Here is an 11,797-nt window from a genome sequence, read left to right on the forward strand (position 1 = left end):
TGGAGATACTTGCACCTCACCCTGGCTCATCTAAAACATGTGAACAAAATGCTATTAAGTTTGATATACAGTCTGTTATGTGCTATCATTCTGGCTAAATACCCCAAACTGAATTTTGCCTAAAATTTCTTTCTTGAACATCAAGAGCAAAGAGAGAGCTGCTAAGGTGAGGTACTCTTCAATTTTAACCTCAAAAATATGTAATTCTTTATGTGAAAACTGAAACAAAAATTAACCAAAATTAACCTCATTTAGGATTCATAAAAGATTGTGATTCCAGAGACTGTTAATGGACATTAGTGGACAATGGCTAGTTAAATCCAGAATTAGGTATTCAGAAAAATAGCAAATAACTTTTTATTAAATATTTTAAAAATACAGATTTTGTGGCAACTTATAAATTGGTAATTTGAACCTAGAAAACAATATAACCAAAAATTCATTCTCAAATGCAATTAATTACCCTTTGTCTAGGGGTGGTTCAGATGAATGCATAATTTATTTTTTTAATCCTCACCCTAGGATATGCTTCCACCGATTTTTGAGAGAGAGAGGAAAGGGGAGGGGTGAGAGAAACATCAATGCTAAGGAGAAACATCAATCAGTTGCCGCCTCCTACACACAGTCTGGCTGGGAATCGAACCCGAGACCTTTTTGGCATACAGGTCGAGGCTCTCACCAACTGAGCCACCTGGCCAGGGCTGCATAATTTTGTTTTTAAGAAAAAGGTGACTGTTACAATTAGATATATAACCACTTAGTTATACATAGGTTCTGTTTAACAAGTTCTTTTAAAGAATCCAATTTAAGCATCTTATGCTTTTAATCAGTGATTTTCTTCAAGCAGTAGACTACTCCTTGATGGACAGAACTCAGGAAACTACTTGGCCACACCCAGATCAGACTGATATCTGCAATAAAGGCCTCTCAAGGGAGCCCAGCTCCAACCTGTGAAGAAGGCCCAGTTCCGAATGTTACTATGAGACAGTAACTTATGACAGTACCAATCATCATCAAAAATTAACAACTTTAGGTATCTTTGTTTTGGGTTTCTGTGATTTAGGCACATCCAAAATTTCTTCATAGTCAGCACTCATTCCCTTTGCCCAGCGACCAACTGTAATCATTTGATCTGTAAAAGAACAGAGAAGTCAGAATGTAAGAAAAACTGTAGTCAAATACATCCACCTAGATTGGTTTGGGTTTAGCAAAGGAACTAGTTTTGACATGAATAATCACAAGGAGGGAATACTCCATCACTGAAGAAAAGGGAATAATTCTGTAATTGATTATAACCCTTGATTTCCGAGTACTACAGGCAACTTCTCATCCCAATTAGGGAAATGCAGTGACTGCTTTGCAATGCACAAACTGATGAGAAAGCACTTTCATTCTTTCCCAGAGTTCATCATTATAGAGTCAATGAATTCCAAGAGTCTGTAAACAGCAAGACTTATGAAGCATCACTTTTAAATGCACAAGATTCCACCTGTGAAATTATACAACATCTGCTTGTCAGTCTTGTCATTTGGGAAGTGACAATCCTCCCAGGAGGGAGAATTCAAATTCCACTTCATCACTTTAGTCTTAGTGCCTACAATGCAGTAAACACTATCTTCTAGACAAGATTATAAACAAGAACTCTAGGTTTTCAAATTTAAGTGTTAGGGGCAGGAAGTAAAAACGAGTACTTATTTGTGTAGTACTGTGCTAATCTGACATAAAAGGAAATGTATTTTTCTTTTTAAAAAAAAATTTTTTTTGGAAATATATATTTATTGATTTCAGGGACAGGAAGGGGGAGCGAGAGAGATAGAAACACCAATGATGAGAGTCATTGATTGGCGGCCTCCTGCACACCCCCTGCTGGAGATCGAGCCTGCAACCCGGGCATGTGAATTGAACTGGGATCTCCTGGATCCTAGGTTGATACTCAACCTCTGAACCACACTAGCAGGGCAGAAAGGTGTTTTTCCCTAAGAAGCACTACTGGTCTATCCTACTGTCTCCTTTTTTTCACACAGGATTATCATTCTAATCTAAATAAACTAATGTAATAATGGTCTTCAATTCCCCCCAAATCTATCAGAGGCATAGTGAACATTTATGAAGTTTTTGATGACCAAGGGTAGTATTTCATTAGAAAGAAAATATAACTGGGCAGATACAGTGTAGACAATATAATTTTAATATTTTCGACAGTTTCTGCAACCAACTCCAAATCCTTCAGGTACACAAAAAGCAAAGCACATATGAGGATACTCAATTACAAGAATATTGAAAGCTATCTTCACATTTATTTTCTTAGTGAATCTATACTTTAACAGAATTAGCCCTATTATTATTACAAATATAGTTTAAAGTAAGCAAATTTAAATGTTTATGAGTAAGATGCTTTATAAGATCAGGGTCCTCTGAGGCTTACTGGTCACTTTTTCCCCACCTGAGAACAGCGGCTAATGCCCAGTTTTTACTATGTCTACGGCTGACAGAGAAATGATTGAGTCATCACTGCAGCAGGAAACCAGGTTGCCTTAAAATCAGTAGTACCTCAATGAGTTGTTAATAACAAAATGCAGCAAAAACACAGAGGACTACTAATCTTACCTCTACTCAATGGAAGCCCAGAGATCTCACCTGAATTCTGACTTTGAGGGCAATCCTTCTTAAAATGTCCCACAGAGCCACAAAGTCTGCAGCAGCCACCTAGTAAAAGAATAAAGTCATTGAAAACCTTTCACACTTACATAGGGTTTTTTAATGTCTCAAAGCACTTTCATACTGTATTTGGTTCTCACAACCTTGTCACTTATAAAGGTAGCTGGAGCCAAGAACACAGTTGGGTGCCACCATTTCTATTAAGTTCATTCTCCTTTTTTTTTAAAAAAAAATATATATACACACCCATACACACACACACACACACACATTTTAATATATTTTATTGATTTCAGAGAGAGGAAGGGAGAGGGACAGAGAAAAACATCAATGATGAGAGAGTCATTGATCAGCTGCCTCCTGCATGCCCCCCACTGGGGATGAAACCCATAATCCAGGCATATGTCCTGACTGGGAATTGAACTGGGATCTCCTGGGATCTCATAGGTCGATGCTCAGCCGCTCAGTCATGCCAGCTGAGCCATTCTCTGTTCCTTTTGACCTCACAGAGCACTAACTGCACCTACCCATTTGTTGCACTTGGGAAAGTGGGAAAGTGGGAAAGAGAAGAGAGAGATGATGAAAGGCAATTGTCCTCTAGAGTGTCCAAGAGCCACTGCACAGAAGCCTAGACCATGGTTAGATAGGCAAGGGTTTGTGAACTCTTAAACCTGTGAGCAAAACTGTGTGCTGATACATTTGTTGAGGATGTCCACAGTTTTTATCACATTCCCTAATAATCAATGACTCCCAAAAGGTTAGAAACCACTGCTCTGCTGGATAGGTCAGATGGGGGTGAGAAGTTACACAAGGAATAAAAATTAACTTTTGTTTTCGGGCCTTCTATCTTCCAGGCACACTAACCCTAATTAACATGCCCATTTACCTACTTTAAGCAACATTGCAGGTCTGTGAATTATAACATGTGTGGTTTCTAAAATGAGTCTTTTGCATAATTGTCAAGCATTATCATGATCATGCTCATAATGTTAAGTGACTGACTCAGGAAAATGACCCTACAGAATAGAAACCTGGTTGAACTCTCACTTCTATGTATTTACTCCTCTTGCTGTACTTTTTAAAAACATCTAGTCATTTTGGTTGACCATCCTAAACCATTTTTGCTTGTTAGTCATGTTATATGACCTGTTTTGTAAGTTCAAAACTGAAAGGCACTTTTGAGCATTTTTCCAGGTCCAGGTCTCTATACTGTTTGTAGAGCCATAGTGAAATAATATATTTTAATCCTCATAACTCTTCAAAGCAAATACCATAATTCATTAAATCTAAGATAACACTGATTATTAGATGTGTCATTCTTTTACATACTTCTCAGAAGAAAGAAAACATGCCAAGTACGTGGGACCTACCAATGGTAAAATATATTCTGAGTTCAGAGATATTAAAATATGGAAAAAAAATGTATCTTAGAATCAATGAAACACATAGTTTTTTTTTTAATCTCCATTTTTATAGGTGAAGAAACTGAGATAAGAGAAGGTAAATAACATGGCTAAAGTCCCACAGCTAGTAAGTGGTGGTCTGGGCTATAACCAGTCTCATTAACTCCAAAATCTATGTTTTACACTGAACTTCTCCAATGGAACCCAGGACATGACACAAAAGGTGTCTAGAACCTGATGGTACCAGCCGTCACATTAACAAATGACTTGCATTAAGAGATGTCAAACTCTCATAAAGTCTTAGTAGACATCATAGACTTCATTGTGAGGATCTTAAGGCATTAGCTGAGCTAAAGACATGATCCCATGCCAGACAATTAACTAAGGAAAACATTCAGAAACAAAAATTAGTACAAATATGAAAAATATTGTATAGCAGCCCTTTATACAAAATGGCATGCTAGGCTGAGATTAAATTCACAACACTATTTTTTAAATCTTGTATTTAAAACCTTGTATTAGTTTGGGATACAATCCCTCTGCTTCTGTTATGTTTAAAAGTGGGAATGTGTAATAGACCTTCATAATGCTGCTGAAGCTAGCAGAGTTTGAAACATTCACCTGAGCTATTTCTGATGATTTATTAATATGTCAAGTCATATTGGCCAAAAAGTCCAGTACAAAGAACAACGCTCGATAAAAATAATGAAATTCTCAAAGTTTTGCTACTTACACAAAAATTTATTCAAGAACTGATTAACAGTGTAAATTAACTCTGCACGATGACTCACATTTTTGACATACAAGGGTAATAGTACTCACCATCAGCATAGACTCCTTTGGGATTATCAGGGCAAGATCTGGACAGGTGCCCCATTTCCCCACAAACAAAACATTCTGCAAAAGGAAATTCACCTGTAAAGATCAAACAATTCCTGTTAAGTTGGTCATGTACGTTACAAGTCATGTAATTCATATTATTTAAAAATACTGAGAAGAAAACATGTTTTTACATAATTTAAAAATTAATCTCATATGATTTCAAAAAGCAGCACACTCATAATCCTGTCAAAGGAAAAACCCAGTTGGCTACTTACTGGCCACTTTCCCACTTTTGATTAAGCAAATCAAAAACTGATAAGAAAAACAAAAAACAAAAACATACCAAGAGCTGGGTCTACTTTAGCCTTGCACTTGGTTATTTCATGCTCTGTAGATCCACACCGATAACATATTCCAGTGCCCATATCTTGATTCTCAAGGGTGGCTGGGCAATCTGCAATCCCATGGCCAGGTTTTCTACAATGAAAACATACCTGGAAAAACAAAATGTGAGTTTCCACACTGCAAAACTGCACCAACTTTATCAATTCTTGTTGTCAAAAATATCTTTAAAACATTTAAGGTTATCTAGCACTTTTTCTGAAATCTCAAATTTTATCTGTAGAAAGTGTTTCACACAATGCTAAACAATAAGAAATGCCGTTTTCATCAGGGTTTCAGTGTTTTTGACAACCCTAAATCCATCAGACACAAAGTTGTAAGTGGCTTTGTAGGAGATACTCGCTTAAATGAAGCAACTATGGACTATATATTTCATTAATGGGGATGTCTGACTAGAAAAACCAAATTTTCTGGAGTAGACAGTGGCCATAAAAATTGTCATTCAAAATTAATACTTGCACTTCTAAAGTTCATATAATTGAACGAATTTGGGTTAAATGATTCCATTTACATTATTATTCAAATCATAAAATATATTTCATACCAAAGAGTATACCTTACAATTTTCATATCTTTATAATACATATCCGTTCATATTAAAAAATAGATGTTTCAGTTTTAGAATGTATATACAATTCATTTTGAAGGAAAAATTCTAAGATGAATTATTTGGCTCCAACATAACACTGAACAATGGTTTGCTCGTTTTACACACTACCTAGCAATTTGGAGGGTATTTTTTGCTGCAATGAATGAGAACATCAGTCATAATCAAAGATGGTAGATATTTAAACTATTTTATTTAAACTGGAAACACATATATATAATTCTTGAATAACAGTTCATCTATATATATATATATTTTTTTTTCAAAATAAGCACAGGTTTTTAAAAGAGCAAATTCAACAGGCAAAATAAAACATAACATATTACAACCACATCCTTACTTTCTTTTTTCCCTCTTTAATAACAATGAATGAGTAGTCCCTTTATTCTTCGGTACATTTACAATGAGCTGGTCCAAACAAAGAAAGTGCATTTATTTTACGAGTGGAGGAAAAGCTAATGCTAAATTCTGGATCACCAACATAAGAAGTCTTGAAATTTTGGTGAAGTCATAGTGGTCTCTAAAAACCTGACAGCTCACTGATTAGTTTTTTAAGTAAACTTCAAATATAAGTTTCTTGAATGATCCTTAAATTTAATGTAGATGGGATTGTAGAAAGTGCAATAGTAAATTTCTAATATCTTAATCTACTAGCAATTAAGAAGTGATGCTAAGTATGAGGTATTAAGAAAATTACAAAAAAAAGCAGTGAAAGGTAGGTCACAACAAGCCATACTATTTAAAGTATATGCTTTAACATAAAGCATTCCTTTTAAAAAAATAAAACGACTTTCTCCCTCAATTACATAAACTTCCCTTAAAAGATCATAACATTAAACTTCTGCAAATAGTGTACAATTTACCATACTGTTTATGTCAATAAAATTATCTAAGTTAAATTATCTTTAACTTGACTTAAAAATATTTAAAAATAATTGTACAATCTAAACAAAACTACCCTGATCCAAATAGAAATTATTTCTTCTACACCAATTTTTCCACAAGGAATGTCTCATCAGTATTATCTCTAAAGAATTATCTTTTAAAAAATATTTTATTTTGTAGAGAGGTGTGAAAGGAGAGGGAAAGAGAGAGAAACATTTATCAGTTGCCTCCCGAACACACCCCGACCGGAGATCCAACCTGCAACCTGGGTATGTGCCCTGACTGGGAATTGAACCTGCAACCTTTAGTGCACTGGATGACACTCAACCAACTGGCCAGGGCTAAGTAATTATCTTTAATCCTGCCGGTGTCAGAAGCTACATTTATAGTGGCTAAAACATTTCAAACCTGCATTGGTACAAACAATGCTCTACATTTACTAATTGTAGTGAAAAAATGAAGGTGTAAAATGATAACAAATCCTGATTCTTATATAGTATCCTGCTAGAAGACTTGGGAAATTCATTTAGAGAAGGAAAAGGATTATACTAAGTATTTCATTTCCCATGTCTGACACAGTTTAAAATCTAGGGCTGGCTGTGGCCAGGTGGCTTGGTTGGAGCATTGTCTCATACACCAAAAGGTTGCAGGTTCAATCTCCGGTCAGGGCACATACCTAGGTTGTAGGTTCAATCTCCAGTCAGGTGTACAGGAGGCAACTGATGTTTCTCTCTTTCCCGCCTTTCTCTCCCCCTTGGGTAAAGAAAAATAAAATCTAGGGTTGGGCACCTGCAGCCCCCAGCATTCCTCTGAGTGTAAAATGGGGAGGGAGGGAGCAATGACTAGGGAGTCTCGAGGAGTTTTAACTCTGCTGCTCAATTACTAACTATTGTGATTATTAGATCTCCTTCTTGTGTCTCAGTTTTTCATGGATAAAGACAAAAGTACATCCTTTCCAAGTAATAGGAACCGCATATATTTAACCTGTTGTACCTAACCTTTCCACTTATTCTGATCTTTTTTTAAAATGACTGTTTGAAAAAGGGCTATTTGAAGTCAGATGTGAGAATATAGGTTTAAAAAAAAAAAAAATGGGGAGGGCTGGACTTCAGGTAATAGTCCATTTAGGTTCATATTTATTTAAAAACACATAATTACACAGTGCCAGCCAGCAATCTAAGTAATCAAACTTTTTCCTGGGTTTGAATGTCACACCTGTCACTAGCTAAGTGGTTTTCAGTAAGATACTTAACCTGTCTGCATGTTAGTGTTTTCTAGCCAGAAGGTGTTTGTAGTGTTATTGTGATAATTAATCAGTACATTAAGTACCTAGCATATAGTTATTACTAGCCCTCAAAAAGGTGCTTTATAAATTTAATAAAGAACAGCAATCAGACTGCTAAATATGTGAGCATATGATTAATAGTTTCTAGCCATATGAAGTAATATTTTGGTAGAAGTGATAATCTTACCATTGCATTTTTCTTTGCTGCTTGTCTTTTTAATCGTCTTCCTTCCCTGCGACTATCTTTCTTTAAAGCAACTGCAATTTCTTCCCTTACTTCCTGACTGTTTGTTGCTATCATCTCCCCATTGTGAATCATCTGTGAGTTTTGTCTCAGGTAGTCCATAAATCCATTCACATCTTCATTTAAGTACTCCTTTTTCTTTTTGTTCTTTTTGTGTTTTGCTTGGGGTGCGTCATTTTTAAGGGACAGCCTATTGGCTTCAAGTTGTTTACTCTTTGGTAGGTTTTGACTTTTTTCCTCAAAGGACCCCTTCTTCATATCCTCCCATGATGTTGCAGACAAGGGTCGTTTGTTATGTGTGGTAGTAACTCGTGCCCACCTGGTCATGGTTTCATCAGAGGTAGGGTATCAGTCTACCAAGACAAGCATGGCAGTTAGTCATCATTTAAAAGGAAAAAAACTAAAGATATATGCTATATAACTATATCACATATGCCCGTGTGTTAGTTTTAATTATTAAACATTTTTTACCTTCATTTAGATATCTATATATTTAATTCTATAATGTGCTGCATAGATGTCTGTAATGTAAATCTAGCCCTTACCAGAGAAGCTACCACACCAGTAAAAACCAAAAGCACGTCTACTATCATATAAATACTTGCCTAAAATTGGAAAATATTCATTAAGAAACCGTACTATTTTGCAAAATTTAAATCACAGATGCAATGAATGAAGTTACTCTTCCCAAACTCCAGTTTTCCTAGCCGTTTAAGTCCCAGGGCTACTTTCTTTCAATCTCGTTGATGTGCCATTTCAACGCAAACAATGTGCGCTGGCAAACTGTAAACAGAAATCCTGCGTTTTGACGTCGTCTGTCACTACAACTCTTTCCGGCAGACTGGTAACTGAAATTCGTCAGTGCCGTCCCGGGATGACCCGGGCCTACCACACCGCCCTCAGCTGCTGAGCGGCACCGCCTCGCGGCAGCAGCACCCCGCGCACCAACCCACGTTAAAAACCTCGGCTCCCGGGGCGAGAACGTCCCCTCAACACAGCCCAAGGGGCGGAACCACTAAGGAGGTGCGAGAGGCCGCGACCACGCGCGCACAGTCGGCGCCGCAGGTCCTGGGACTGTCGCAGCGAAGGCGGATCCCTCTTCCCCTGAGTAGGTGGGAAGCGGGAAGCTCTGGGTACCACGCCCTGGTCGCCCGCGTCCACTGGAAGGCAGGGCCCATGGGTGCCACCGGAGAGGCCAGCGCCCCACAGCTGAGGCCGGTCCCCGCGCAGGCGTCCCGGGCAGGCCACGGAGCCCAGCACCCCAACCCTCCTCCCCCGGCGCTGGGGCTCCTGGGTACCTAGCAGCCAGTCCCTCTGCCCCGCCGCCAGGTCCCGAGAAACCTCAGAGGGCACTCTGCCGCATCTTGGGGGTCCCGGGCCCCAGCCTCGTCCTGCCGAGCTCACCTCCTTACCGCGCGTGAATCCTCCAGAGCAGCAGAGTTGGCGTGCCAGAGGGGCCCGCAGCCCCCTCCCCGGCGGCAGGGCGGCTCGGAACCGGAAGCACGTCGTGCTGAGAGCGCGTCACTTCCGGCGGGCCAAGCTGGGGCTGGAACGGTGGGTGGCGGACTCGTTCCAGGGGCTCTTGTTGGGCGGGGGAATGTGACCAAGTCAAGTTTGCGGAGAGGCTGGATTTTGAAGGGTGTTGCCCCGGACGCCTGGGACACTGAGCTGGAGAGCGCTCACGCCTTGCTGTGTGCAACTCACAGTCTAGTGGCGAAGTGGACCGGAGGGTCGGTTGGGTGGGACCGGAGGCTTTCTTGAGGTGACCTTTGAACTTAGGGGAAAAAAATCTGGTGAAACGGCTGCGGGAGTGAATTAAGGGCTTTCCGCGCAGCTATAATGTAAAAGAATTAGCGCAGTGGGAGTGGCTCGCTGTGATTGAACTCAAAAAAAAAAAAAAAAGACCTGGGCTCTAAGGATAGAGGGCGGTGCCACACGGTCCTTCTGCCCGAGGCTAGTTAAGTATTCGATTGAAATATTACACCGTAGCCAAAGTTCTCCGAAACAACTCTTCACCTCAACAACCCCTCCCAGACGACCACCAGTTGTGCCTAGTGGGAAACGGCATTCGTTATCTCATCCGCTCAGTTCACCAGGACCGCTGCTCCCGTCCCCACTATCATGCTCGATCCATTTTATCATATCTGTCCACTTCTTTGTCTCTACTGCTGCCTCCCCTGTCACAGGTTTCAACATATCTCACCTGGATTACTGGCAGCTGGTCGGGGCATTCCTACTTGTACTCCCTGAAATCCATTTTCCATGCCTTAGCCAAGTGAACTTGTGAAAATGTAAATCAGATGTTGCTCTCCTGCTTTGATCCCAAGTTTCCCATTGTTCTTAGGATGAAGTTCAGACTTCGTGTTAAGTTCCTGCTTGCTTCACCAGCCTCACCTTGCACGATCTCCTCCCTCTCCTTTGAGCTCCATGCAAAGGAAACTTCCCTCAGTTTAGCACATGCCCCATGTACCTTGCTATCTCCAGGCCTTTATATAGGCTGTTCTCTTTGTATGCTACCCCCTTTCTTTCAATTAGTTTCTACTCCAAGGCTTTTAACATTTTCATTCTCAAGCAATCCTTCCAATGCCCTTCTTCCCCAAGCTATACCAATCCCCTATTTTACAGTCATGGCAGTTTATACATCTTTACAGCACTTTTCAAACTTGTAATTATGTAAGAATTGTGTAATAAGTTGTTTATTGTATCCCCATTCCCTGGTGTATAGTTGGAGCTCAGTTCATTTTTGGTACCTAAATGAAGAATAGGTACTATACAATGCTTGCTAAAGCAAACCATAAAGTAACCCGATTTTCTTTAGAGGAAAGAATAAAAATACTGTAGAAGTGGTGGGATTTGGTATGGTAAATGTCACAAATATCCTAGGTCTTATGGTGGGGAAACGCTTAAAAGGCAAATCGTGCTGCTCTTGAAGAGAGGGAGCTTTCTAAAAGATGTAGGCTAGTGCTGTTCATACTGTAATGTTCTCAATCGGCCACCTACAAGTTCTAAGTATTAACTTAGCGATATTTCATGAACGGATTTTCTTCACAGAAGCCAGGTACTTGCACATAACGTATACCACTAGAGGGTGCATTCAGCTAAAACTTGTCTTTAATATTATGCTGAATTTTAAACTGTAGAAGGTTGTTCATTCCTGGAAGTAAAGGAACATGATCTCTGTTTTTGTGAAAGTAAGTACATCACATAAAGATGAGTAATTGCGTAAATAAGTCATAGAAATCCTTTGGGATTCAGGAGAAAATATTGCTATTACTACTAATAACAGCTAAATTTGAACATGTTATAGATAACCTAGCACTGTGTGCTGAATGCCTTACAGTCATCACCTAGTTAATCCACCCAAGATCCTGAGAGGTAAGTACTGTTGTTTTCTCCAACTGTACAATGAGGAAACAAGCTCAGAGGGTTGAAGTAACTTATCCAAGGTTACACGTCTTGTAAGAGGTAGACTCAGCATTTGAGTCTCAGTC

The 11,797-nt window shown here is 39.2% G+C and overlaps 1 protein-coding gene across 3 annotated transcripts; it reads right to left on the bottom strand.

Annotated features, from left to right (window-relative positions):
- Positions 1 to 343: 343 nt before the first annotated feature.
- ZCCHC9 (zinc finger CCHC-type containing 9) lies at positions 344 to 9,840 on the bottom strand. 3 transcript variants are annotated; one of them, XM_081133855.1, is made up of 6 exons: positions 9,711 to 9,840; positions 8,250 to 8,659; positions 5,227 to 5,377; positions 4,884 to 4,976; positions 2,638 to 2,706; positions 344 to 1,132 (listed from the first exon to the last, which is right to left on the bottom strand). In XM_081133855.1, the coding sequence occupies exons 2-6, from the start codon at positions 8,631 to 8,633 to the stop codon at positions 1,014 to 1,016; spliced, it is 816 nt and encodes a 271-aa protein (XP_080989981.1). In that variant the 5' UTR covers positions 8,634 to 8,659; positions 9,711 to 9,840; the 3' UTR covers positions 344 to 1,013. The 3 variants fall into 3 exon arrangements, with proteins under 3 accessions (XP_080989981.1, XP_080989983.1, XP_080989982.1); XM_081133857.1 differs by having other exon boundaries at positions 9,719 to 9,802; XM_081133856.1 differs by having other exon boundaries at positions 9,605 to 9,726.
- Positions 9,841 to 11,797: the final 1,957 nt, after the last annotated feature.

This window comes from Miniopterus schreibersii (genome assembly GCF_964146895.1).
Source record: "Miniopterus schreibersii genome assembly, chromosome: 3".
NCBI classification, from domain to species: Eukaryota; Metazoa; Chordata; class Mammalia; order Chiroptera; family Miniopteridae; genus Miniopterus; species Miniopterus schreibersii.